The sequence below is a fragment of the Pogona vitticeps genome, chromosome 11, assembly GCF_051106095.1.
Source record: "Pogona vitticeps strain Pit_001003342236 chromosome 11, PviZW2.1, whole genome shotgun sequence".
In the NCBI taxonomy this organism is placed as follows: Eukaryota; Metazoa; Chordata; class Lepidosauria; order Squamata; family Agamidae; genus Pogona; species Pogona vitticeps.
In genome coordinates, this window is record NC_135793.1 from 5,540,121 (window position 1) to 5,567,780 (window position 27,660).

At 48.1% G+C, this 27,660-nt stretch overlaps 2 protein-coding genes and 2 long non-coding RNA genes across 5 annotated transcripts; all 4 read left to right on the plus strand.

Moving 5' to 3' along the window:
- The first annotated feature begins 716 nt into the window (after window positions 1-716).
- LOC140702322 (uncharacterized) lies at window positions 717-2,666 on the plus strand. Its single transcript, XR_012081447.2, has 3 exons — window positions 717-924; window positions 1,483-2,104; window positions 2,299-2,666. It is a non-coding gene; the product is annotated as an uncharacterized LOC140702322 (long non-coding RNA).
- A 235-nt stretch (window positions 2,667-2,901) lies between these two features.
- LOC144584509 (uncharacterized) lies at window positions 2,902-5,673 on the plus strand. The gene is made up of 3 exons (XR_013538809.1): window positions 2,902-2,976; window positions 4,278-4,359; window positions 4,931-5,673. It is a non-coding gene; the product is annotated as an uncharacterized LOC144584509 (long non-coding RNA).
- A 789-nt stretch (window positions 5,674-6,462) lies between these two features.
- Window positions 6,463-13,354, plus strand: GPR174 (G protein-coupled receptor 174). 2 transcript variants are annotated; one of them, XM_020807713.3, is made up of 3 exons: window positions 6,463-6,705; window positions 6,854-6,995; window positions 10,229-13,354. In XM_020807713.3, exon 3 carries the CDS (start codon window positions 10,690-10,692, stop codon window positions 11,722-11,724), a length of 1,035 nt encoding a protein of 344 aa, XP_020663372.3. In that variant the 5' UTR covers window positions 6,463-6,705; window positions 6,854-6,995; window positions 10,229-10,689; the 3' UTR covers window positions 11,725-13,354. The 2 variants fall into 2 exon arrangements, with proteins under 2 accessions (XP_020663372.3, XP_072837236.2); XM_072981135.2 differs by lacking the exon at window positions 6,854-6,995 and having other exon boundaries at window positions 6,477-6,705.
- Window positions 13,355-21,922: 8,568 nt separating this feature from the next.
- Window positions 21,923-25,907, plus strand: LOC140702288 (uncharacterized). Its single transcript, XM_078380814.1, has 7 exons — window positions 21,923-22,202; window positions 22,404-22,536; window positions 22,648-22,730; window positions 23,010-23,076; window positions 23,268-23,350; window positions 23,747-23,786; window positions 25,005-25,907. The coding sequence occupies exons 1-7, from the start codon at window positions 22,111-22,113 to the stop codon at window positions 25,074-25,076; spliced, it is 570 nt and encodes a 189-aa protein (XP_078236940.1). The 5' UTR covers window positions 21,923-22,110; the 3' UTR covers window positions 25,077-25,907.
- The last annotated feature ends 1,753 nt before the right edge of the window (window positions 25,908-27,660 follow it).

The following is a 27,660-nucleotide window of genomic DNA, read 5'->3' on the forward strand; positions in this document are numbered from 1 at the left end:
CGGGGGGGGGGGAATCGGGTCCCCAACCTCCATCAAGTCAAAATGATGGCAATGGGAGTCCTCTAAAAGCAAGGAGGCCCTTTTTCAACCTCTCTTCCCAGAAAAGTCCATCCACGTCCTGGGGGTGGAGGGGGGGGCGTTCCGTCTCACCGGGTTTTCTCAGGTCATTTTTTACTGATGGAGGAAAGGGGTCACCAGAAGTGGGAAAACTCCTTTTAAATACATTTTAAATGTATTTAAGACATTTAAGCTGCTTGTGATGGAAAGACAATGGAAACAAAATGTCCTCCTGGAGCAGGGAAGACAAAATGGCCGCCACTTTCCCCGGCTTCTCCATGGGCAGGGAGGCCTGGATCCTAAAACCATAGCAATCCGTGGGGATGGGAGGGGAGGGTCTCCTCCACTTTGTTAAGAAGACCCTGGGCCTGGGACAGGCTCAGGAGACCCAAATAAGGCCAGTGGGATGGGGACAGGGGCGGTGGATCCTCTTTTCCCAATCTTTCTGTCTGACCTCGTGGGAAGGATCTTGAGATACCCCAGTACAGTATGGTGGAGCTTCTTCCAGACTTTTTGGGCAGGAAAAAGGATGAGGACAGAGTCCCTCTTCTCCCTCAGACACGCATCCAAAGGAAAGGGGAGAGAAGGATAAAGACCCATTCCGGGCCCCCAACCAACCCCCCAGGACCCCATTTCTTTAGACACTTGTGGACCGGGAGCTGGGTTTTGGAAAGAGTCCCCCGGGTGAGTTCAGAGTTTTGTCCACCCTGATCTCTCGGAAGTGGTCCAGGAGGGGGTCACTTCACTCAACCACCCCTGCCTCTCCCGGCATTAATCTTTGGCTCTGCTTTCTCTCTTCCAGCACCTGGGGAGGTGGTGCCTGTTTTGCTGTGGAGGCACCCCAGGAGTCGAGGTTGAACCTGAAAGGTAGGACCCCAAATGCATGACCTGCTGACATCAGGAACCTTGCCTATAGCCAAACTCAATCCAGGTCCCTGCCCGCAAGGGGAATCCAGTCCCGATCCACTTTGCTCCTAAGCAGCAGCCGAGAACAGGGAGGGAGAGGACACAAGGGTTGGGAAGGAGGGAAGGACAGAAAAAAGAGGGATTGCTCTGAGTCTCTTAAACTTGGGGAAGATGAGGAGGACTCAGGGGTGAGGAAGGAAAGGAACGCCAACCACAGGTCCAGAGGGATCTTTGTGGTTCTTCAAATCCTGCAATGGGACTCAGGGATTGCTAGGAATCATGGTTGAGAAAAAATTATAGCTTTTACAAGCTGTAGGCACGTAGGGATTAGTTCTGTAAGTGCTCAGCTCTTCTCAGTTGTGGGAAAGCAGTGGACCTGGGGGTGTGGGTGGTCTCCATGGTCTGCTGGGGGTTTTCATGGAGCACCTCTGGAAACAGGAGCCGGGGCTATTTCCAGGGGCAATTGTTTCATCCTCTGAGGCTTTTGTTGTTTTCTGACACGTTCTCTTCTCATCTCAGCGTCACCGTGGAGGAACATCACGAAGAGGAGGAGCACCTGCCGGATCCAGACGTTTTCTCTCCCAAAGGGTTGTCCCCTTTCCTTCCCATTCCACCGTTTGCTGCAGAAAAGGCCAACTGGGGGCTTCGCTTCTCCTTTTTCATTCCCAGAATTCGTTGAAGGTGAAGTCGCCCAGAAGCCTCAGGAGCAGCTTGGTTGTCTCCCTGGAAAACCTGCCCTCACACCTGGGCAGATATGCTCTTTTCTGAGCACATGGATTGGGAGCAATGCCTAGCTATGGCTGTGGCGCCGGCCAAACCACCCCCAGCCTTGTCCTCGCTTGTCCAGAGCGAAGGCCAGGATGGTCCAGGAAATGGAGGGCTGCGGTGATGCTCCCCATAGGCTGGTTCCTGGTGGGCCACGGATGGGAGGCGCGGGTTGACTCTCTGGTCTGCTCCCAGCTTTTTGGGCAAGAGCTGGAGCCTGGATTGAAGGAGGAGTTGCTGGAGCCCTGATTTCATCCTGTGGGGCTCCAGTGGGTTCCCTTTCTCATCCCTCCTGTCCTTTTCTCACAGCATCCACAGCGAATTCGATCCACCGATGGAAGCCCAGAGCAGTCCAGTGTGGACTCCTGTATCTGAGGTAAGCAGGACGTTTCCTCTCCCAGTGGGATGTCCCCTTTACTCCCACCCCGCCCCCGCAATTCCACAACCTGCTCCAGGATGGCTCTTATCGGGAGGGACATCCTAGTGGGATCATCTTAGGGGGCTGAAGAGAGAGTTGGGCGTCAGGGTGAGCGCCGGCCGTTCCCGCTCATTCCTCTCTTGATTTTTCAGGTGTCTGCAGATATTGAAGCTCTGGGCTTCAAAAAATTCAACTTGGAGGACTCTCTGGAGGAGCTCATTCAAAATCTAGAAAGGTACTCTCTCGTCAGCTCAAGAACAGGGATGGGAATAAGGAAGGATGGCCAGTTTTGGCCCCTTCGACCTCCCCAGACGTCCCCCGAACCTCAGCAATCTGGCAAGAGCTGGGGGTGTCTGGGAAAAGCCCAACGGTTTGTGCCCCCCCTTGCTCCATCATTGGCACTCGGTCCACCTTCAGTACAGCTAGGATAGCAAGGGTCACACCCTGTCCATGCACAGGAGGAGGAAGTGGAGCTCCTGGCTTCAGGGAGAGTCTACCTTGGACCTGTGGCTTGGACCCTTACTGACGGGGCCAGGCTGGCCATGGCTGGCCTGCAGGTGGTCCTCTCTGGCAGGGGTTCCCCTGTAAGATGTCCTCTTCTAATCTGCCATCTGGTTCCTTTCTCCTAGACCCCTGGAGGTGTGCTCAATGTCGGGAACCTGCACATTTTGGGTGGGTTGGCAAGGAATGGTGTCTGAGCTGAGCACCAAAGAGGGAGGCCACCCACCCCTTGCCTGATGTTTTTTTCTTCTTCCAGGGACTCCCAACTCAGCTCCCTTTGGCCTCCAGCTACCCTGCGGTGAGGGAGACATGGGAGAACCTTCCCCCAGGTAAGCTGGCCGTCTCTCCAGCCGCTCTCCCTCTTCTGCCTCTTATGACCAACCTCGCGATCACAGACTTGGCTCAGATTCTGTCTTTAATTCTGAGAATCTTCTACTATTTGTCCAAAAGATGGCACTTCGGGAAGGAGATCTGCATGTTGTGTTTCTATCTGAAATACGTAAATATGTACTCAAGGGGGTGTTTCTGTTGCCCATCTCAAGATCTCCCGAATGGCTTCACAAAGAACCAAAGGGAGCCGGGCGTTCCTGGAGGCCGCCTGACCGGCTGGGTGGACAGTCTCGCCTCCCCCAAAACTCGGAAGACCCTCTCTGGGCCCTGACAAGCATGGCGGGAATAAAAAGAGGGCCCCTCTTTGCCCAGACCTGATACTCAGGATAAGGCCCGGCTGTCTCAGGAACTTCACTTCTGGGAGATGCTGGGGATTCACTTCACAAAAGGGTCTGGTAGAAAAGGCGAAAAAGGAGAACAAAGTGAGGAGGGGAGGGAGGTGTGCTTTGGTGTTTGGGTGAAGGGAACTTCAGCTTTGGGCAACTTTAGGTCGGGATGCCCAACAAAAGTCTTGCTACTAATGTGTTTCCCCAAAAATCAGACAGGGTCTTATTATATTAATTTTGGCTCAAAAAAACACATTAGGGCTTATTTTCAGGAGATGTTTTATTTTTTCCCATGTACAACCATCTGCATTGATTCAAATACAGTCCTGTCCTCTTCTTCTGGTTGCTGCACAAGGGTGGAGGGCGGGGTTTCACTTCACTGGGACTTATTTTTATGGTAGGATTTATATGACGAGAATCCAGAAAAATTCTACTAGAGCTTATTTTCAGGTTAGGGCTTATTTTCAGGGAAACGGGATAGGACACAAGGGTTGGAAGGGAGGGAAGGACAGAAAAAAGAGGGATTGCTCTGAGTCCCTTAAACTTGGGGAGGATGAGGAAGACTCAGGGGTGAGGAAGAAAGGGAACGCCAACCACAGGACGAGAGAGATGTTTATGGTTCTCCAAATCCTCCAATGGGACTCAGGGATTACTAGGAATCAAGGCTGCAAAAAAAATTACAGCTTTTACAAGCTGTAGGCATGTAGGGATCAGATCTGCATGTAATTTCTGGTGCTCAGCTCTTCTCAGTTGTGGGAGAGCAGAGGACCGGGGGTTGGTCTCCGTGGTCTCCTTGGGGCTTTAGTGGAGCACCTCTGGAAACAGGAGCTGGGGCTATTTGCAGGGGCAATTGGTTTCATCCCGTGAGGCTCTTAAGCCTTCGGTTTATGACACACTGTCTCTTCTCATCTCAGCGTCTCTGTGGAGGAAGAACAGGAGCCTCAGGAGGAAAAGAAGCCAGAGGTAGAGGCAGACTTGAGACCTTCAGCCTCCTTGGTAAGGGATGAAAGGATGCTCTCATCTCCCCGTGGGACGTCTCCCTTCCCTCTCACTTCACAGCTCGCTGCAGAAGGGCCGCCGTTGTGGTTCGGGTGGTTGGCTCAGAGTCAGGACACCCCTGAACGCTGTAGGTGCAATCGGGTCCAGATTCATGGCTCCTGGACTGGAAGAAGGTTTGGGGAGCCAGGATGGGTCCACAGAGAGGGACCGGCTTCCTGGGGCTTCTCCCTCTCAACGTTGCTTCCGTCCAAACCTGTAGGATTCCTAAGCCTCCTTTGAGTAGGAAACATTGAGATGGAGAGAAACCAGGGAGTGGGTGGTCTGGCTGTGTGAAACAGGGCTCTTGGGGGGGGGGAACGAAAGCCCATTGCCCTTGTTCACTCACTCCAAATCTAGACCAAAATCTCAGGATGCCTAAAGGAAGAAGCACCCCTTCTTTTAAACAGAGAGGCGACTTTCTGCAGAGAAAATTTAGAACTTGGGTCACCATTTGGAACAAAGAAACTGGGGGGGGGTGCTTGAGGACGAATGTCAGCGGATCCTGTTCATTCTTTTTTTTAATCTACAGCATTCAATCAAGACTGGGGACCCGGAAGGGCCTGCTGAAGATCGTGAGAGGTAGGACCTGAAAGAGAAAAAACACGATGCACTCAGAAACCTTACTTACACCCAAACTCAATCCAGGTCCCTGCCCGCAAGGGGAATCCAGTCCCAATCCAGATCGCTCCTAAGCAGCAGAGAAAAGGGAGGGAGAGGACACAAGGGCCGCAGTCCCTCTGAGCATCTTAAAGACGTGTTCTTTTTTCTTCTCATTTCAGCCTCCCTGAAGAACATCCCTCGGAGAAGCCACTGCTGCTGATGCCTACAGAGGCTTCAACTTCATGGCTAAGGAAGGGACAGGCATTTTCTCTCCCAGCGGGTCGTCCCTTTTCCCTCCCCTTCTACTGCTTGCTTGCTGCAGAAAAGGCCAACCCGGAGGTTCACTTCTCCTTTTTTCATTCCCGGGATTCTCAGGAGCAGCCTGGGTGTCTCCCTGGAAAACCTGCCCACCAGCCCAGAAAGGTATATGCTTTAAAGCATCTTGCAAGGTATTATCGAGGTGCTGAGAGAGATGGGAAAGCATGTAAAGTAGGGGTGGGGGAACTGCAGTCCGCCCACCGCCCCTCCCCAGGCCTTTGGATCAGCAACCCCATGTTCCAGCATGGCTTCTCGACTGGGACAGGTCTGTCCCCTGAGAGGGGCAGGTAGAAGGTGCCGTTCGTGGGGCCGCCCCTCTCTCTCTCTTAGCCTGCCTGACCTCAGGCAAAACTATTCAGCTCGCAATTGGAAGCGAAATGGTCAGATTCCAAAGGATCTCCTGTACGGAGAATTAGTGCAGGGAAAGCACCCCAGAGGGAGATCACAGCTGCGATACAAGGATATCTGCAAGCGGGATCTGAAGGCCTTAGGAATGGACCTCAAAAAGATGGGAAACCCTGACATCTCAGCCTGGAGGCAGGCATTGCATCATGGCCTCTCCCAGTTTGAAGAGACCCTTGTCCAGCAGGGTGAGGCCAAGAGGCTGTCCCGAAAGCAGCAAAATCAGGGAGCTGGACAGGGGACAGATTGTACTTGTCTTCAGTTTGGAAGGGACGGTCACTCTCGAATTGGCCTTCTCAGCCACACTAGACGCTGTTCCAAGTCCTCCATGCAGAGCACATTACCATAGTCTCTTGAGACTGAAGGATGCCTAATGAATATCTCAAGTAGTTGGAGAGGTCTGCTCACACTGACATGGCCGTGTCTTGCAGATTAGAGGGCAGATCCTGCCTCTTTGCAATGACCCTGGGTATTTGCCACAAAACACACCCTTGTGATGCGCTCAGGGTGTTGATACAGACTGGCAAGCATCTCTTTGGCCACACAATATACTGTAAAGCCTTGACTCAAGACCTCAGGAGGAAAAATCCCAGATAACCTGATCTAGAAACAGCTCCTTCCTGGCCTCTGGTGTGTGGTGTGATAACTGAGCAGGTGGCACACCTGTGCTGCTTTGAGAGCACCACCACTTCCTGGCATGATTCGCCCTGCCTTACCCTTCCGATCGTCAGGAGGAGGACCTGTGTCATGCGCTGGCAGTTCGAGGTTTGCAAAGGGCTTCCAGCACGAAGCTGTCTTGACAGCTTTGCCTCCCGGGGGCGTCTACCCTTCTCGCCCGGCTACGCTTTGAAAAGCACAGGGGCGGTTGCACTTTTGTTTTCTATAATTAAACGGAAGAGGAGATGCTAACGGGTGCTCTTGGCAGGCTGGGTTATACTGAACACGGATGAAATCCAGTCCGAACCAACAGAAGGACCCCTAACGGTAAGACCTTGGCTCTCCCATTCCATGTAACTGGTTATCTTCTAATGAGCAGAATTGCAGATTCCCCTTGCAAGGATAGGATGAGAGGAAAGGGGATTCTTCCTCAGAGCGTATGTTTATCGATATGTCTGCTTCTTTGTTTTGTCAGGGCTTGTAAACAGAACAAACATACGGAGGAACTTGATTCAAGCAATAACAGCAGCTGAAGAGAGAGAGAGAAGATTACCCTGGATGAATTTATCGTAATATGCCATAATTATGGTCATGAAGAGGCTCTCAACCATAGGCAGGTAGGTCGGTAAAGAAATATCTCAGCAGTTCTTAGCAAAAGACATCAAGGTATGCAGCGTTCCTTTTGTAAATAGGTAAATTTAGAGAGTCCTACAGTACGGGGAATTTGAAGAATGCTGCAGATAAATCAGTTTTGACAGATCAAAAGCAGTTCATTTTGGTTGGAAGACAAGGGCCGAGCGGATACCATCAGACACTAGCTGTTCTCTCGGTTTTCAATCCCTTCAAAAGGACAATTCCTAAGGTCAGCTCATGATCCATCGAGGCATGTTTAGGTTAGACCCATGGAAATGAACGGGACTCCAGTCACTCTGTTGTCCTGTTGATTTCTTTCAATTCCTTATTGTCTTGGTGTGACCTTGCACATTTTAAGTGCATTGTACGCCAACCCAGATGAATGTGGTCATTTAAAGATAAAATCAATCTGTCCACAAGCCAACCAACCCAGCACCCATCCATTTTCTGCATTTTTCAATGCAGAGGCTGTCGCTAAGAAGCAGACAACCTTTAAAGCAGCCGTCAGATACCGACATCCGTGTTGTCCGGCCACATCTTGTGTCGGCCCCATCTTATTTATTAACTGGATTCTGATTTCTTGCAAAGAGTCCCAAGCCGGAGACACAGTTTTCCATCTCTCTCCTCTTTTTATAATCAGAAGTCCACGAAGGAGGTTCGACTGAGCAGGAGGAACCGACCCCAAGTCACCCAGTAAGCTTTACAGCTGGGTGGAAAGGTGTTAAAACTGGCCAACTTTGAGCCATTTGGTCCACAAGAAACCACTATGTTGTAACTGGTCAGCTCTGACTTCTGTGTGTTTAGGTTCATGATGGGTGTGGAGTTCGGGAAATACCGTGTGCGTTTTCTGCAGAGGCACAGAGAAGCCATGTGACACTGGCCATGTGAAGCATGACCTGTAGGATAAATATGTTTAAATATTTGAATATTAAATATTTCAGACTCTGTCATTCATGAGTAACACATGAGGAAAGGATTGCCACATGGCCACGTGCTTGCCACTGGTTACAACAGCCTCTTTAACGTGACACACAATTGGCCTGTGAAGGAAAATATTCCTAAGAGAGGCCACACGCATCCTGACACTATTGAAGGAACTAAAATATCCCTTATTGCATTGCAGTTATGGCCTCACTCCTTGTGTTGCAGAGTTTTGAATTTCTGGTAAAATTCTTTTTTGCTGCACAATCGAAGTACAGAGATCCACCAGGGAGAAGAGCTAGAAGTTCCCCCAATAGTCCACCCCCTTCTCAATAACTGGCACTTAAAGTCTCACTAATTCACTCTGAGACATTTATCGGAGAAATAATAACAATGTTCAATTACTTACAATGGTCCATGGGGTCGCGAAGAGTCGGACACGACTTCACGACTAAACAACAACAACAAAATGACTTACAGTTGCGAACAGATCAACAGCAAACAAACAACGACTAACCGTAAGAGACAAAACAGAGGGAAAGAGCGCAAAGCAGAGAGCAGAGAGTCAGGGCTGTCTTTGAATTCAGAGATGGGACAGGATGATTAATTAGTGATGAATAGATTAACAATCAGCCCAGCCTGAAAAGTCCCTCCCACTCAAACCAACTTCAGGTAGCATACAAAGTTGCAGAGAAAAGTCCAACAACGTGGCTGTGTTTTGTTGGGAGAATTATAGCCAGTGGCAAGCATGTCAACATTTAACTACTGCTGCTGCTAAAATGGAATAAAGGGGGTCGAAAAGTGAGAATAAGCTATGTTTCAGAGGAAAAGCAAGGAATACAGTCACCTAATATATTTGCAGTACTTGACTAATTAGCCAAATCAATGTGTGTTTTTTTTTAAAAAAAATCCCCTCACATGCTTTTTATTGTGTATCACTGGTTTTTTCCCTCCATGCATCGACTGAAAATACACACATTTATTTTTAACTGCTTGCACGAAATTTCCAGAGTGGCACATCTGATAGACTCCTTCCTTACTCAGATGAGAAAGTGGCAGAGGAGCAGTTCACACATGTGAGCAACTGTCTTTGATCTTTGCACACTTGCCGCCAGGGACTGCTCATTGTTCTTCATGACTCACGTTAAGAGCCAGGTTGCTCCTGTAACATCTAGAGGTTAATCTACATTCTGTGTTAATTGAGCATCCAGCTCAATTTGTATCCTGAATTAAAACCTGGGTCTTCCGGCTCTAGCGCAAAACTATACCAACGATAGGCAACTGTGATCCTTAAGATTTTTGGATCACTACATCCACAACCCTTCATCCTTCATTATGCAAACCGAGCTTGGAAAATTTATTCTTTTTCTGGATAACTGTCCCAATGACTCTCCAAAGCAGCACGGCAGAGAACCTTGTAGGATAGGAGATTCTGGGAACTCTTGACCAAAACCTTAAATTTTTCAAGCTGGGATCTGGATCTTCCAGATGTGATTTCATCTCGCAATCACCTGTCTCTGGGTACAATTAGATAGGAAAGCTAGCTTGGGTAGATCCAGGCCAATCTAAAGTTTCCTCTGGCAGTTAAATTGCTGTTGTGCTTGTTCACACAGCATCTTTAATTATCCCTGACAATTTGGTGGGTCAAGGGTATACACACCACACCTCAAATTACTACAATTCTCCCTGGTAACACAGGTCAACCTGCCTCCTCTGACATTCACACTGCCCTCTTCCCAGGTCTTTTAAAAAGCATTGGGGGGGGGCAGTTACATAGCGCTGCACCGATAGAACAACATGTGAAACTTCAATGCTTATCTGACATAGCTTTAAACTGGAAAGGCGTCATTTAAAAAATCTGTTTGCAGGAGAGACAAGAAGTGGGAGTCACTTTATGGCAACAGGGCTTCCATGCAAACAGCCTTTTACACAAATGTCTCTCCCCAAACCCACATGTGCAGTGGGCACACATGGTAAAATTGAATATTGTGTTGGCCTACGTGACAGACAAGACCCCCCCCCTCCACATTTGTGCTAGAACACTATACATTTTTTGTAATATTATGGAATCTCTGAAAATTTACACAGCTTAAGGCTTCGCCATCTCTTAATACGGCCCTGAAGGAAGTCTTGCGGTCTCTCCCATTTTAATGACGAGATAAGGCAGAATGACATTTGAGGATCCTTTGCTCATGCTGAGTATTTGTCATCTCAGCATGAGCATCCATGGCACTATTTTAGTTCTCTTAAAATGCATGAAGAAGTAACTGGCATTTATGTTTGAATTCCACTGTAGATCATGATCGCTTGCTACAGAAGATCAACAATGAGCAACTCTGGACAGCACTCAAAATGGAGCCACATAAGGTCCTTCGGAGAAAAGGGTGAAGACGAAGCTTCTTCCAACCAGCTAATGGAAAATCACCTTCTGGGGAAAAAATGCCAAACTTTAAAGGAGGACAAACCAAGTGAATAAAGATCCCAAACACTATCTTCTGAGGTCCAGAGGAACAAATCCTGCTTGGATTTCCTTAATTTAATCCAAAGTAAAGCACAATGTTGTGGTGATGAGCAGAATCTAGAAAATCAGAATGTCTCCTTGTTGCAGAGAAAGCAGAGGATTTCACATTTCCAGTTTCTCAGATCATCTTACACACTTATCTTTTCCTCTCGGTGGGAATTCAAGGCTGCTAAATCTTTCCTTATTTATCTGACATCTGCCTGAGCGTCAACGTCGCCTCGTTTCCTCAAAACATCATGGCAACCGACAGCTCTGGCTGCAACGAGGAGCATGACTTTTCCAAACGCTTTTACGCCGTCATGTACACCATCATCTTGCTGCCGGGACTGGTAGGGAACAGTTTAGCTCTCTGGGTATTTTATGAGTACATGAAAGAGACCAAACGGGCCGTGATTTTTATGATCAACCTTGCGATCGCAGACTTAGCTCAGATCCTGTCTTTGCCTCTGAGAATCTTCTACTATTTGTCCGAAAGCTGGCACTTGGGGAAGGAGATCTGCATGTTGTGTTTCTATCTGAAATACGTCAATATGTACGCGAGCATCTTCTTCCTGGTTTGCATCAGCGTGAGGCGGTTTTTGTTCCTCATGTACCCCTTCAGGTTCAGCGACGCCAAACGCATCTACGACGTGTACATCTGCATCGCTGGGTGGATCGTCGTCTGCATCGGTTGTTTGCCGTTCCCCCTGTTACGACTCACCTCTAACCAGACTGAGGCCAGCAACAAATGTTTTGTGGACCTTCCTGTGAAGGTGGTAGACGGCGCTACCTCCATTGCCATGGTGACCCTGAGCGAACTGGTCGGTTTTGTCACCCCTCTGCTGATCATCCTGTTTTGCACTTGGAAGACGGCTTTGTCCCTCAGAGAAAACAGTTCTGTTTCCCAAGACCTGGGAGAGAAACAGAAAGCTCTGAAGATGATCTTGACTTGTGCGGTGGTCTTCCTGGTTTGCTTCGCCCCTTATCACATCAGCTTCCCTTTGGATTACTTTGTGAAAGCCCACAAAATCCAGGACTGCTACGCCCGAAAGGTGATTTCAATATTTCACACAGTGGCTTTGTCTCTGGCCAGCTTAAATTCCTGTGTGGATCCGGTCATTTATTACTTTATTACGGATGAATTCCGAAGACGGCTTTCAAGGCAAGATCTACAAGATAGCATCCAGCTCCATAACAAATACTTTGGACATCCAAATGGCCTTGATCAAAATATTGGTGTTGGTTGTGTGGTGGAGAATCCGGGTGACATCCCCATCAATGGAATTACCTGACTCCATGCGCTTTAAAGGTTACGGGTGTGACTGATGACTTTGTTCTGCTGCAAATTACTTAAATTTAAGGGTTTGACCAGTGAATATTCACTTTGTTTTTTGTTGTTGTTTTTTTTAAAAAAATGTATTTATGTTTTTATGTTTTATATTTGCTTCGACTGTACTGATCTTAAGTAATATCCACAATGGTGTTAACAGTTCTGGAATAGGAACAGTGGGCAAAAAGAGCGCCCAGCCAGTGCAAAAATTCACTTTTAAAATCTTCATTGAGTTTATCCAGTTCTTAGAGAGCAGCTGCCACAATCAAGGTGGCTAAAGCATGGGCTGTCAAGGTTTTGAAGGACACAATAGATAATCCAAGGATGAAATACCCCGGGAGATTTAACCTTCTTTATAAAGATGTATACGAGGGGGTATACATTTCCTCTCCCACAGAACTTGTCAATACTTGTCAGCACTCCCGCGTACTTGAATAAATTTGGGAACCTCAAACAGAGAGGAAATTCTCAGTTATCATATACTAAGACTCCTATAAAAAACTTGTTATATGTTCAAAAGAACTGGGTTAAGACCATAGCATTAAGGTTACAGTGCAGTTTATTGTTAGAGTTTGTTACGGTTATGTTAAAATTTTCTTATTATTGAAAATTTTCTTGTTACTGGAATTTTAGAATGTTCTTGTTACTCACATTTTAGAATGTTCTTGTTACTGAAATTTTAGAATGTTCTTGTTACTCACATTTTAGAATGTTCTTGTTACTGAAATTTTAGAATGTTCTTGTTACTGAAATTTTAGAATGTTCTTGTTACTGAAATTTTAAAATTTTTCTTGTTACTGAAATTTAAGCAAAATAGTTACCAGTCGAATTGATTTTTTTTTAAAAAAAAAAAACAGAATGCTGCAAACGGCTGATTTGTGGTAAAAGCTCACATCCCTGTGGCTATCGAGGTAATGACAGCCAGTTGCTATTCCACCAGACAAGGAGAGAGGTTATTGATTTGTTATGTTCATCTGCTGTAGTAAATGAAAATGAATGGATTACAAATCAAGTGTAGTATCTGTTCTTATCAGTTTAACAAATAACTCTGGGCAGTGGGGTCGCTTCCAAGATCTGTGGCGCCATTAGAATCGGTCAGTATGGCCAGTTACTCTGTCATTCTGATTTCCTGGTTGCTTCACCCTACCTAACGGACAGAAGAACAAATCAGCAAATGTTCAGCAATTTGTTTACAAAAACGACAAGAGCCGTCTCGGCTATCCTGAGCTGAAATCGACTTTCTTGTAGATTCTGACAGCCCATAACAGAACTTGAGCATTGTAGGGGTCTGGCGCTGGATGAGCCCTTTAACAATCAGTCCACAGCTATCATCAATGTGTTGGCAGACAAGTAGACACACTTGCACAATAATTTTAAGTGGCTTATAAGAGGAAATAAACAAAGCTTTACTTTAATGGTCTCTCCTATCATAGGGATGAAGTTACATATCTTACTTTTCCTGGATTTTTATCTTTTCCCCTTTAGTCTATGCCCTGAGAAGTGTGCACTGCTAATTTAATACATGTGACATTAATAATTTATTAAGAAATATTTCCCTCCCCCCCTGTAATAAATCTACTTTGGATCATCCAGTGGTGTTGTGAAGTTTCTCTGGTTGGTCTGAGGTGTGTGTATATATATGTATATATATGAGGTGTGTGTGTGTATATGGGGAGCTCAGAAAGAACATTTGGGCAGTAGCCCTTGTCCTCCCAAGACCTTCAACTTGAGGAATTCCAAGATTTTTTTATTCACAAGCAGGTGCCAAGGTTCTTAGGGTGTCCCGTGCGGTATTTGGGATGGGTGGGTGGAGTCACAGATCAACCGTTCCATCGGATGCACGGCTGGGCAGAATTAAGCTTTCCCGATCACTATGTACGGCATGATGGCTGGACAGCAGAGAAAGCTGACGGGGGGGGATATGGTTGTTTTGACATCTGGTGTTGGAGGATAGCTTTGCAGGTTCCCTGGAGTGCTAAAAACGTAAACAAGTGGGTCCTAGAACAAATTGAGCCTGAACTATCTCTGGAAGGAAAAAAAATAATGTTGAAACTGAGGCTGTCCTTCTTTGGGTACATTCTGCGAAGGCAGGATTCTCCGGAAAAGACACTCATGCTGGGAAAGGTGGAATGGAAGGAGGAAAAGAGGAAGGCCAAATGTGAGATAGACTGACTCGATGAAGGAAGCCACAGGCTTGAGTTTGCAAGAGTTGAGCAGGGCTGTTCAGGAAAAATTGGGGGGGAGGAGAGGAAGGAATCATTCAGCAAGGGGTGGGGGCTGATAGGGAGGTTCCTTCTCAGCTGGGGCAGGTGAAATGCCCTAAAGTGTGGATTGGAACTTGTATCCATACTTTTCTTAATGCGTCAACTGATAATTTGACCATGTTTTTAATACAACAGTGTCTAGAAGCAGTAAACAAGTTTTGTCTGTTGGATATGAAAATTGGATATCTCCTTCGACTGTATTCATCCAGTTGCAAAAGTCATTAAGTGCCTAGTTTCATACCCACCAAAAGATCATCTATGTAACATTTTGGAAGAATTGTTTCTGAATAGAAGGGACGTTTTTCAGGGTTGCACACAGTGTTATTTTATAGATCAGCCGCACACCAATTAGCCAGACCAGGCACTGTGGCGCTTCCCCTTGCCAACCCTTTAGTCTGCATGTAAAATTCTCCTGCCGAATTGAAGTAATTCTATTTTCAATGAAACGTCCAAACGTTCTAATATTGCCTCGTCTGTACTTGTGCCCTCAGACAAATCCATGGCGTCCAGAGGATCAGCAATTCAAACTAGACCTTGGAAATGTTGCCCTTTTTTAACAACTCCTCCAATTCTGTTGGGATATTCTGAAAGCATCTCCCGAATGGCTTCACAAAGAACCAAAGGGAGCCGGGCGTTCCTGGAGGCTGCCTGACCGGCTTGGGTGGATGGTCTTGATTCCCCCAAAACTCGGAAGACCCTCTCTGGTCCCTGACAAGCATGGCGGGAATAAGAAGGGGGCCCCTCTCAGCCCAGACCTGATACTCAGGATCAGGCCCGGCTGTCTCAGGAACGTCCATTCTAGGAGATGCTGGGGATTTACTTTCCAAAAGGGTCTGGTAGAAAAGGCGAAAAAGGAGAACAAAGTGAGGAGGGGAGGAGAGGGAGGTGTGCTTTGGTGTTTGGGTGAAGGGAACTTCAGCTTTGGGCAACTTTAGGTCGGGGTGGCCAATGAGAGTCTTGCTACTACCATTTCCCCCCGAAAATCAGACAGGGTCTTATTTTGATTTTGGCTCCAAAAAACACATTAGGGCTTATTTTCTGGAGATGTTTTATTTTTTTTCCATGTACAACAATCTATATTTATTCAAATACAGTCATGTCTTCTTCTTCTGGTTGCTGCACAAGGGTGGAGGGCAGGGTTTCCCTTCACTGGGACTTATTCTTGGGGTAGAGCTTCTATGAGGAGCCTTCTGAAAAATCCTACTAGGGTTTATTTTCAGGGAAATGGAGTAGTCAGGGGGCTGACAGCTCTGCTGGATTAGGCAGCTTGGTTGTTGGGGGTTGCCACGGCGATGCCCAGGTCACAGAATACTGGCCCATTGTCCCCAGGACTGAGGTGTGCCCAGGTCACACAAGACCCCAGGGGGACTGGTCATTTGCGCACTGGCCAAGCTGCTGACAGGAGGTGCTGCCAGCCTCTCTTGTTTTGCCAGTGGTTCAGTGCAAACATTTGGAGTCATGGGACTCAGGAGGAGGATCGCTCGTGGTTTGAGGGTAAGTGACCAGGAGGGTTGGTGGGGCGGGCTCCTACCGAGGAGGGAAACTTTTTTTGCCCCATCTGAGGCTAGAGGTAAGTCTTACAGGTTATTTAACATATTTTGATTGTTTGATTGTTTGATTGTTTGATTGTTTGATTGATTGATTGATTGATTGATTGATTGATTGATTGATTGATTGATTGATTGATTTGATTTGATTTGATTTGATTTGTATCCCGCCCATCTGGTCTATACGACCACTCTAGGCGGCTCCGGATGTTCTTGGACTGTATAATCAGGGGTCACCAGAAGTGGGGGAAACCATGTTCCTTTCCCTATGGATCAACACATCCGGACCTTTCCGCTTAACCTCCGCAATACTGAGTGATGGTTGCGGGGTGGGGGGGATGTTAAATGGATTTTCCTGCCTTCCTGGTTGCACATGTCTTTGGCCTTGATGTTCTTGCCCATTTTCCAGTGTGGGACTGGTTTCCTCCTTTTTTAGGACCTCTTCTCAGTTTGAAGGGTTGTATTTGTTCTTTAAATCAGTGGTCCCCAACCTTGGGCCTCCAGATGTTCTTGGACTTCAACTCCCAGAAATCCTGGCCAGCGGAGGTGGTGGTGGTGGTGAAGGCTTCTGGGAGTTGCAGTCCAAGAACATCTGGAGGCCCACGGTTGGGGACCACTGCTTTAAATGATGTAAGCCACCTAAGCATCCTTTTAAAAGGAGAAAGGCAGGGGCAAAAAGCTTATTTAAAAATGCAACAGATAAATGACTAAATCTTGAACCTTGTGTCTTGGTTCTGCTAGAAATGCAGCAGGTTGAAAATGTAATGGAATCTAAGAAGGAAGAGGGAGGTGCGGAGAATAGTCCGAGAAAGCTTTGAGGAGATGGTTGGAGTGGTAGAAGGGAGGTGTGGAAGCAAGTCTTTAAAGGAGGGGAAGAGGAAGGATCAGAAGGTGTGGGTGGGTGAAGGTGGCGTTGAATGCGTGCCGGGTTGCCAAAGTTTGCGGGATGAGAGTGTGGGTGGGAAGGCTTTTTTGGGGAGAGCATCGTTGTCCAAGTGCCCTGGTGTGAGAAAAAAGGGGCATGGGGCGGGTGGGTGATGAGAGATGCAAAGCCCTAGTTGACACAATGTGTGTGTGTGGAGAGGGGACGTCACCCCTCCTCCTGCCACCCCCTCCTGCCAAGGGATGGGCAGAGAAATGGCATCCCGCGCACAAATCTCCAGGTGCTTGGTCTCCCTTCCCTTCTTCTAAGTATATGTCGATTCTATCTTCTCCTGCTTTTAAATGCATCTGTATCCCCCCCCCCGCTTTTTAAAGGATAGAATCTTGGTCTTTCAAAGCTGAACCTACTAGAGATTTGAACTAATGCTTGTTGTGGGTTTTTCGGGGCTCTTTGGCCCTGTTCTGAAGGTTGTTCTTCCTAACATTTCACCAGTCTCTGTGGCCGGCATCTTCAGAGGACAGCACTCTGTCCTCTGGTGTAGTTGGCTTGGAAGTGGAGTATTTATGGCTATGAGATAGGCTTTTGTCTTTTTCTGTAAATGGGTGATTAGTGTGTCTTGTTGTGGGTGTATTGTTGTGGTAAGGAGGAGAGATTATTTCTCACTGTGATTGATGGGTGTCATTAGCTGCTCTTTTGTGTGTAGTGATCCCCTGTCCTTGTGGCTGGGTAGAGTTCATTGAACTTTTGCACGCTGTATTTTTGAGAGCTGGGAGCAAGTTTTCTTGAGCTTCAAACTTTCCTCTTTTTTTGTTGAAGTTCTGCTGGTGCTTGTGGATTTCAATGGCTTCCCTGTGCAGTCTGACGTAATGATTGCTGGTATTGTCCAGTATTTCAGAATTTTGAAATAGAATTTCATGTCCAGTTTGTTTTAGGGCATGTTCAGCTACTGCAGATTTTTCCCATTATTTTAGTCTGCAGTATCTCTCATGTTCTTTAATTCTGGTGTGGATGGTTCGTTTTGTGGTCCCAATATATACCTGGCCAAAACTGCAAGGTATCCAGTATACTCTTGCAGTGGTGAGGGGGTCCCTTCTGTCCTTTGCTAACCGTAACATTTGTTGTATTTTTGTGGTGGGCTTGAAAACTGTTTGTAGGTTGTGTTTTTTCAAAAGTTTCCCCATGCGGTCCTTGACCCCTTTGATGTATGGTAAACATACATTATTTGTGGGTGGCAGTTTTTCCTCTTCAATTTGGTGTTGTTTTCTTGGTTTGATGGCTCTTGTGATGTCATTTTTGGAGTAGCCATTTGCCTGTAGGGCCCAATTCAGATGGCTGAGTTCAGTGCTGAGAAACTGAGCTTCACAATTCCGATTTGCCCGGTCTACCAATGTTTTGATTATGCCTCTTTTTTGCTGTGGGTGGTGGTTGGAGTTTTTGTGTAGGTATGGGTCTGTGTGGGTGGGTTTTCTATAGACCTTGTGTCCTAGTCGGAGGTCATTTTTGCGTAGGACCATGACATCTAGGAACGGGAGTTGGCCCTCTATTTCTTTTTCCATGGTGAATTGCATATTTGGGTGGATGCTGTTGAGATGGTTGAGAAATTCTTTCAATTTTTCTTCACCGTGGCTCCAAATTGCAAAGGTGGCATCCACATATCGGAACCAGACTGTGGGTGAGAGGGGTGCCGAAGCCAGGGCCAGTTTTTCGAAATGCTCCATGTAGAAGTTTGCTATAATCGGGCTGAGGGGGCTCCCCATGGCCACTCCATCTGTCTGTTCATAGAATTCATTGTCCCACTAGAAATAGCTGGTCATTAGGCAGAGTTGGAAGAGGGCCTTGATGTCTTCTGGAAATATCTGCTGGGTGAGTGTCAGGGTGTCCTTTATCGGTACCTTAGTGAACAGGGATACTACGTCAAAGCTGATCAGTCTGTCCCCACGGTTGAGTTTTAGGGTGCTGCTCTTGCTTATGAAATGTCCTGAGTCTTTGATGTAGGATGAGGTTTGTCCAGTGTGGGTCTGTAGGAGGGTCGCTAGGTGTTTGGCTAAGTCATATGTTGGGGAGCTGATGGCACTCACAATGGGCCCGAGTGGGATTGAGTCCTTGTGGATTTGGGGGAGTCTGTATAGTCTTGGGAGAGCTTCTGTCATGCAGATTCGTTGAAGGACGTTGGGGTGCAGGAAGGAACTCCTGATCAGTGTGTTTGTTTGTTTTGTGATATTGTTGGTTGGGTCCCGTTTCAGTTTTCTGTAGGTGGTGGGGTCTAGAAGTTCTCTGATTTTGTCCTTGTATTCTTCTGTTTCCATGATTACTGTGGCGTTGCCTTCGTCTGCTGGCAGGATGATGATGTCCGGCTCTGAGTTCAGGGACTTGATGGCATTTCTCTCCTTTCTGGTTTTGTTGCTTTTGGGGGGTCTTGCTTTCCGTAGTCACTTTCCCCTCTTATTTCCTCTGCTTTTTCTTCTGCAAGATGATATAATACCGATTCCATGTTGGCAATGATGTCTTCCACAGGAATTTTACTGGGTATGACTGCAAAATTTCCTCCTTTGCTTAAGACTAAGGTTTCTTCTGGGGAGAGTTGGCATCCCGATAGGTTGATGATGATGTGTGTGGTGTCTAGTGTAGGGTTCTGCTGGCTTGTTTGGCATTTGTTGAATTTCTGTTTTTGTCTGGCTGTGTGGTTCATCGTTTCTTTTTCCATCTTTTTGTAAGAGAGGGTATCAATCTTGTCCCAATCTTGACTTCTCATTTTTTTGGCTGATAGTGATGTGTAGGCTTAGTAGTTCTTTGTCTGTGAAGTCCAGTTTTTTGCGGGTTGTATGGATTCTTTCCCGTAGGAGAGCATGTTCCATAGATGCGGCTGGCCTGTGGGGAAATGATGGTCCTTTTTGTCCTGAGGAAGGCTGGTATGGTTTTTGTGTCTCTGCAGCGTAGTAGAAATGTTAAGGAACATAGTAGGTGTGCTCTTTTGCTTCGGAGTGTTTCCAATCTCCAGGTGTATTCGCGAAGGCTTTCACGGCCGGGATCTAATGGTTATTGTGGGTTTTTTGGGCTCTTTGGCCGTGTTCTGAAGGTAGATCTGAACTAAAATGAAGAGGAAGTAATCTAAAGATCCAAAGAACTGAAAGGGAAAAGAACCCCCTGTATAAAAAGGCAGAGACAGCCCCCCCAAAAAACCCCTTTGCATAAGAAGAGCAATGAGATGCAACCAGTTTAGTTCCACTGGTCAAAACATAGCAATCCGTGGGGATGGGAGGGGCTGCTCCTCTTCCTTAGAAGGACTCTGGGTCCAGGACAGGTGCAGGAGACCCAAATAGGGCTAGTAATATCAGGGAGGGTGGGAAGGTGACCCTCTTCCCCTCCTCTTTCTGTCTGATCTAGTGGGGAGTCTCTTGAGATACCCCAGTGCAACACAGCAGACCTTCAGGGCTGTGAAAGGGGATGGGGGAGGGAAATAGAGGTGCCAGTGCCTCCTTCCCCTGACAAGGATCCAACGGAGGATTTGGATCCACTCCTCCCCCCCAAATCAATACCCCAGGACCCAGTTTCTTTAGACCCTCGTGGACAGTACAGGAGTTTGGAAAGAGTCCCCCTGGGTGAGTTCAGAGCTTCATCCACCCTGATCTCTTGGCAGTGGTCCAGGAGGGGGTCACTGCACTCCAACATCCCTTCCTCTCCCAGCATTAACCTTGGGCTCTTCTTTCTCTCTTCCAGCGCCTCAGGAAGTGGTGCCTGTTAGGCTGCACAGCCCCACCAAATGTGCAGGGTGAACCTGAAAGGTAGGACCCCAAACCCATGACCTGCTGATGTCGGGAACCTTGCCTTTAGCCAAACTCAACCCAGGTCCCTGCCCGCAAGGGGAATCCAGTTCCAATCCACATTGCTCCTAAGAAGCAGCCGAGAACAGGGAGGGAGAGGACACAAGGGTTGGGAAGGAGGGAAGGACAGAAATAAGAAGGATTGCTCTGAGTCCCTTAAACTTGCGGAAGATGAGGAGGACTCAGGGGTGAGGAAGGAAGGGAACGCCAGCCACAGGTCCAGGGAGATCTTTGTGGTTCTCCAAATCCTGCAATGGCACTCAGGGATTGCTGGGGGTGGGGGTGGTCTCCGTGGTCTGCTGGGGGCTTTCGTGGAGCACCTCTAGAAACAGGAGCCAGGGCTATTTGCAGGAGCAATTGGTTTCATCCCGTGGGGCTCTTGAGCCTTCGGTTTCTCATCTGTTCTCTCTTCTTCTCCTCTCAGCTTCGCCGTGGAGGCAGTACAGGAGCCTCGCGTGGTAGAGGCAAAGCAGAGGACTTCAGCCTCCATGGTAAGGGATGAAAGGATGCTCTCATCTCCTCGTGGGATGTCTCCCTTCCCTCTCACTTCACAGCTTGCTGCAGAAAGGCCAGCGTTGTGGTTCGGGTGGAGGGCTCAGAGTCAGGACACCCCTGAATGCTGTAGGCGGAAACAGGCAGGAATTCATGGCTCCTGGACTGGAAGAAGGTTTTGGGAGCCAGGATGGGGCCACAGAGAGGGACCGGCTTCCTGGGGCTACTCCCTCTCAATGTTGCTTCCATCCAACCCTGTAGGATTCCTAAGCCTCCTTCGAGTAGGAAACGTTGAGATGGAGGAGAGAAATTGGGGAGTGGGTGGTCTGGCCATTGGAAACATGGCTCTTGGGGGAAACGAAAGCCCTTTTCCCTTGTTTACGTGGCTTCTTCCACCCCATCTCCCTTACACTCACTCTGAATCTAGACCAAAATCTCGGGGTGTCTAAAGGAAGAAGCACCCCTTTGTTTAAACAGAGAGGCGACTTCCTGCAGAGTGAATTTAGAACTTGGGTCACCATTTGGAGCAAAGAAACTGGGCGGGGGGGGGGTGCTTGAGGACGAATGTCAGCGGATCCTGTTCATTATTCTTTTTAATTTACAGGGTTTGAAGCAGACCCGGGAGCTGAAAGTCCCAGTTTATGAGCTGAAGAGGTAAGAACTGCTAGAGAAAGACACGATGCCCTCAGAAACCCCATATGGCTCTGAAGCCTTCGGTTATTCATCTGTTCTCTCTTCTTCTCCTTTCAGCGTCGTGGTGGAGGTACATGAGCCTCCAGAGGAAAAGGAGCCAGAGGTAGAGGCAGGCCTGAGACCTTCAGCCTCCCTGGTAAGGGATGAAAGGATGCTCTCATCTCCCCATGGAACGTCTCCCTTCCCTCTCACTTCACAGCTCGCTGCAGAAGGGCCGGCGTTGTGGTTTGGGTGGAGGGCTCAGAGTCAGGGCACCCCTGAACATTGTAGGTGCAAACAGGCACGAGTTCATGGCTCCTGGACTGGAAGAAGGTTTTGGTTGCCAGGATGGGGCCACAGAGAGGGACCGGCTTCCTGGGGCTTCTCCTTCTCAATGTTGCTTCCGTCCAACCCTGTAGGATTCTTAAGACTCCTTCGAGAGAAACCAGGGAGTGGGTGGTCTGGCCGTGGGAAACAGGACTCTTTGGGGGTGGGAACAAAAGCCCTTTACCCTCGTTCACTCTCTCCAAATCTAGACCAAAATCTCAGGATGCCTAAAGGAAGACACATCCCTTCTTTTAAACAGAGAGGCAACTTTCTGCAGAGTGAATTTAGAACTTGGGTCACCATTTGGAGCAAAGAAACTGGAGGCGGGAGGCTTAAGGACGAATGTCAGTGGATCCTGATCATTCTTTTTTTTTTAATCTACAGCATTCAATCAAGACTGGGGAACCAGAAGGGCCTGCTGAAGATCGTGAGAGGTAGGACCTGAAAGAGAAAAAACACGATGCCCTCAGAAACCTTACTTACACCCAAACTCAATCCAGGTCCCTGCCCGCAAGGGGAATCCAGTCCCAATCCAGATCGCTCCTAAGCAGCAGAGAAAAGGGAGGGAGAGGACACAAGGTATTGCAGTCCCTCTGAGCATCTTAAAGACGTGTTGTCTTTTCTTCTCATTTCAGCCTCCCTGAACAACATCCCTCGGAGAAGCAGCAGCTGCGTGAAGAACATCCCTCGGAGAAGCTGCAGCTGCATGAAGAACATCCCTCGGAGAAGCTGCAGCTGCTGATGCCAAACGAGGTTTCACCTTCGTGGGTAAGGAAGGGACAGGCGTTTTCTCTCCCAGCGGGTCATCCCTTTTCCCTCCCGTTCCAACGCTTGCTTGCTGCAGAAAAGGGGTTCACTTCTTCTCCTTTTCATTCCCAGAATTCCTTGATGGTGGAGGCACCCACTAGCCCTAGGAGCAGCCTGGGGGTCTACGCGGAAAGCCTGCCCTCCAACCCAGAAAGGTATAGTCTTTTCTCAGCACAGGGATGGGGCACCATGGCCGGCTGTGTCTGTGGTGCCGGACAAATCACACCCCGCCTTGTCCTCGCCGTCGGGAGCTAAGGGGATGGTCCAGAATGGTGGGCCACGGATGGGAGGTGCGGGTCGACTCTCTGGTCTGCTCCCGGCTTTTTGGGCAAGAGCTGGAGCTTGGATTGAAGGAGGTGTTGCTGGAGCCCTGATTTCATCCCGTGGGGCTCCAGTGGGTTCCCTTTCTCATCCCTCCTGTCCTTTTCTCACAGCGTCCACAGTGAATTTGAGCCCGCAACGGGAGCCCAGAGCAATCTAGTGTGGACTCCAGTTTCTGAGGTAAGCAGGACGTTTCCTCTCCCAGTGGGATGTTCCCTTTACTCCCCCCCCCCCGCAATTCCACAACCTGCTCCAGGATGGCTCTTATTGGGAGGGACATCCTAGCGGGATCATCTTAGGGGGCTGAAGAGAGAGTTGGGCGTCAGGGTGAGCGCCGGCCGTTCCCGCTCATTCCTCTCTTGATTTTTCAGGTGTCCGCAGATATTGAACTCCTTGGTGTAAAAAAATTCAACCTGGAGGACTCTCTGGAGGAGCTCCTACAAAATCTAGAAAGGTACTCTCTCCTCAGCTCAAGAACAGGGATGGGAATAAGGAAGGATGGCCGGTTTTGGCCCCTTTGACCTCCCCAGGCATCCCCCCAACCTCAGCGGTCGGGCAAGAACTGAGGGTGTCTGGGAAAAGCCCAACGGTTTGTCACCCCCCTCACACTCCGTCATTGGCACTCGGTCCACCTTCAGCACAGCTAGGATAGCAAGGGTCACACCCTGTCCATGCACAGGAGGAGGAAGTGGAGCTCCTGGCTTCAGGAATAGTCTACCTTGGACCTGTGGCTTGGACCCTTACTGACGGGGCCAGGCTGGCCATGGCTGGCCTGCAGGTGGTCCTCTCTGGCAGGGGTTCCCCTTTAAGATGTCCTCTTCTAACCCCTTGTCTGGTTCCTTTCTCCTAGACTCCACGAGGCCTCCGCGAAGTCCGCCGACTCTTCAGATGTAAGTTAGCTCCTGGTCTCATGTTGGAAATGTTCTCTAGTTATCCCCCAGTTCGTTTGTTGCTTCCCCCCACCCCTATTCCGATGACGCACGGTCAAGAACAAGACATTTTCTAGGCCAGTGGTGTAAATGGAGAACCTTTCCCCATCGCCCGGATGGATGTGTTATTTTGTACCTTTGTTGTCCCGGTGCGTTCCTTCCTTCCTTCCTGGGATTGTCTGTCTGCACAACCTGCCTGATTCTTTTCAGATTTTTTTTTGTTTCCAATACATTGATAGGTTGGTAAAAGGAAGTCACTGGGGAGCTTCTGGCAATACATGACAAGGAAGCAATAACAGGACCCCCACCCCAGATCCATGTTCCCTCTAATTTAAATCCCCCCCATGTGCCAGTCCACTCTCCCCCCCCCTTGGGGTCCCATTGCGACTGGAACAAAAGGGGCTGTGAAGGTTAGTTGTGGGTCCACCAGGGAGGGAGGGGGAAAACAGTGCAGGGAGGGGGGCTAGAGCCAACCGCACTCGTGCAGCCATGAATCGTAGAGGAAAAAGCAACAGAAGAAATGTGCTGCTTATATCCCGCCTCAATAGCACTTACAGCGCTCTGTGGGCGGTTAACAAGTTTATTATGCAGGCGACACCTTAGGCTGAGCCCACCTTGAGCTCTCTACCTGCAACTGAACCCCAGTTTTGCCTGCAGGACAGCAGTTTAACCATTAAATGTCCCCGATTCACCAGGTATTCATTGCTTCGTATTCTTGGGGTCCAGCAAACCCTCCCCCCAAGGAATACAAAGCAGTGAATATAACCCTTTAATAGTCATCCCTTCCTTCCCTGTCTGTTTCTACCCTGAGGATCAGCTGTTCCTCAGGGGAGGCAGGCAGGCAGGCAGGCAGGCAGGCAGGCAGGCAGGCAGGCAGGCAGGCAGGCAGGCAGGCAGGAAGGCAGGAAGGCAGGAAGGAAGGAAGGAAGGAAGGAAGGAAGGAAGGAAGGTCTGCCCACTTTATGGGAGGGCACAGGGTGGAGGAAGGAGGCCTCCGTGATGCCCCCCAACCCTGGCACACCACATGGGCCCCTTCCCTTGAGAGACGTCCCTTTCTTTAAAGGACGAGACCTTCTTGGAGATCCAGAGCGCAAAGGCTCCTGATAAAAGGAGGGGCCCCAAATCGATCTCCAGCAAGAGTCCTGATTCTAATTTAACCCAAACCACTCTCTTTCATAGGATCTGCGCCAGGGCAATGAACATGACAGCCTGGATGACATCCTGAGCTTGGAGGATGAGGAGGAGGCGTAAAAAATCTCGGCAGGTTTGGTCCGCCCAGGCGAAGGAGAGCAGCCCAGGGAGAGCAGCCCCTTCCCCAAGAGGAACAGCAGAAAGGGTCGGGGTTTCGTAAGGCCCTTTGATCACAAAGAGCGGTTGCGACAATCAAGTTGACCAACACCTCAAGAGAAGAAAAGGATGAAATACCCCTGGAGATTCAACCTTTAAACAGACATATATGATGGAGTGCAGGCATGTATTGAGCCTTACCCAGAAAAAATTGAGCTAGGAAGCTATAAATTGCAGGGTGTATTGGCCAATTTGCCTGTATTCAATGGGGCAAAAATCGACTACCTATGATTTCAACTTATCTTTCATGTTCAGGTCCAAAGTGAATATGGCAGCACCTCCAGAAAAGCTCAATGTGGAAGAGCATAGGACCATAATCAAGTTCCTGTTTCTCCAAGGGAAAGGTGCAAAGGAGGTCCATGATGAAATGTCAGAAGCCATGGGGGACAGTGGCCCTTCATATGCAACAGTTAAACGTTGGGTTGTCAATTTTAAAGCTGGCCATTTCGGTGTTGAAAGTGAGAAAGCCTATGGAAGGCCTGTTTCTGCCTCTCTGCCTGCAAACGTGAAAGCCATCCATGACACGACCGCCGAATATCAGCCAAAAGTATTGCTACATATCTGGGAACATCACGTGAGAGACTTGGTGCCATTCTCCACAACAACTTGGAAACGAGAAAGCTGGTAGTGGATCCCCAAACTTTCGACAACCAAACAAAAGAGGAAACGTGTGGAGTCATCATTGGTGGCTGTTTTGGAACATATTGCAAGAAATGAGTCCGATTTCTTGGGCAAACTGGTAACTGGTGATGAGACATGGATCTACTGTTATGATCCCGAAACAAAGGAACCGTCTAAGGAATGGAGTCACCGTGGTTCCCCCAGGCCAAAGAAGTTCCGAGTGCAAAGGTTGGTGCAGAAGCAGGTGGCAACAGTTTTTGGTCCACCCGCAGAACTCCCTTCTTATCCCCAAAAAACTGTTGCCATTTGCTTCTGCACCGACCTTTGCACTCGGAACTTCTTTGGCCTGGGGGAACTACTGTGCCTCCATTCCTTAGATTGTTCCTTTGTCTCAGGATCATAACAGTAGATCCATGTCTCACCACCAGTTACCAGTTTGCCCAAGAAATCAGACTCATTTCTTGCAATATGTTCCAAAACAGCCACTGATAACTCCACATGTTTCCTCTTTTGGTTGTTGTGGCTTTTTTTGGGTTCTTTGGCCGTGTTCTGAAGGTTATTCTTCCTAACGTTTCACCAGTCTCTGTGGCCAGGATCCTCAGAGGACAGGAGTCAGAACTCTGTCTGTGCTCTGGTGCAGTTTGTTTGGATAGTTGACTATTTATAGCTGTGGGGTCAGCTTTTGTCCTTTTCAGGAGTTGGGTGATTATGGTGATCAGCGTGTTTTTTGTTGTGGGTGTATTGTTGTGATAAGGAAAAGAGATTATCTGTCACTGTGATTGATAGGTGTCCTTAGTTGGTCTTTTGTGTACAATGATCGCCGGTCTTTGTGGCTGGGTAGAATTTGTTGACCATTTGCAGGCTGTCTTTTTCAGTGCTGGGAGCCAGGCCTTGTTTAGTTTTAGACTTTCCTCTTTTTTGTTGAAGCTCTGCTGGTGTCTGTGGATTTCAATGGCTTCCCTGTGAAGTCTAATGTAATGATTGATGGTGTTATCCAGTACTTCTGTATTTTGAAATAGAATTTCATGTCCAGCTTGTTTTAGGGCATGTTCAGCTACTGCAGATTTTCCCCGTTAGTTTAGTCTGCAGTGTCTCTCATGTTCTTTGATTCTGGTATGGATGCTGCATTTTGTGGTTCCAATATATTCCTGCCCACAACTGCAAGGTATCTGGTATACTCCTGCAGTGGTGAGGGAGTCCCCTTTGTCTTTTGCTAACCGTAACATTTGTTGTATTTTTGTGGTGGGCTTGAATACTGTTTATAGGTTGTTTTTCCAAAAGTTTCCCCATGCGGTCCTTGACCCCTTTGATGTATGGTAAAAATACATTATTTGTGGGTGGCAGTTTTTCCTCTTCAGTTTGGTGTTGTTTTCTTAGTTTGATGGCTCTTGTGATTTCATTTTTAGAGTAGCCCTTTGCCTGTACAGCCCAATTCAGATGGTTGAGTTCAGTGCCGAGAAATTGAGCTTCACAGTTCCGATTTGCAAAGTCCACCAGTGTTTTGATTATGCCTCTTTTTTTGCTGTGGGTGGTGGTTGGCATTTTTGTGTAGGTACGGGTCTGTGTGGGTGGGTTTTCTGTAGACCTTATGTCCCAATAGGAGGTTGGAACAAACTTCAGAACACGCTCATAGAGCCCGAAAAACCCACAACAACAACCATTAGATCCCAGCCATGAAAGCCTTCGAGAACACATTTTCCTCTTTTGTTTGGTTGTCAAAACTTTGGGGATCCACTTTGCTGCCAGCTTTCTCATTTCCAAGTCCTTGCGGATAACGGCACCAACTCTCTCCGTTGATATTCTCAGATATGTATGGTACCAATACTTTTGGCTGATATTCGGTGGTCCTCCATGATCATGCCATGGA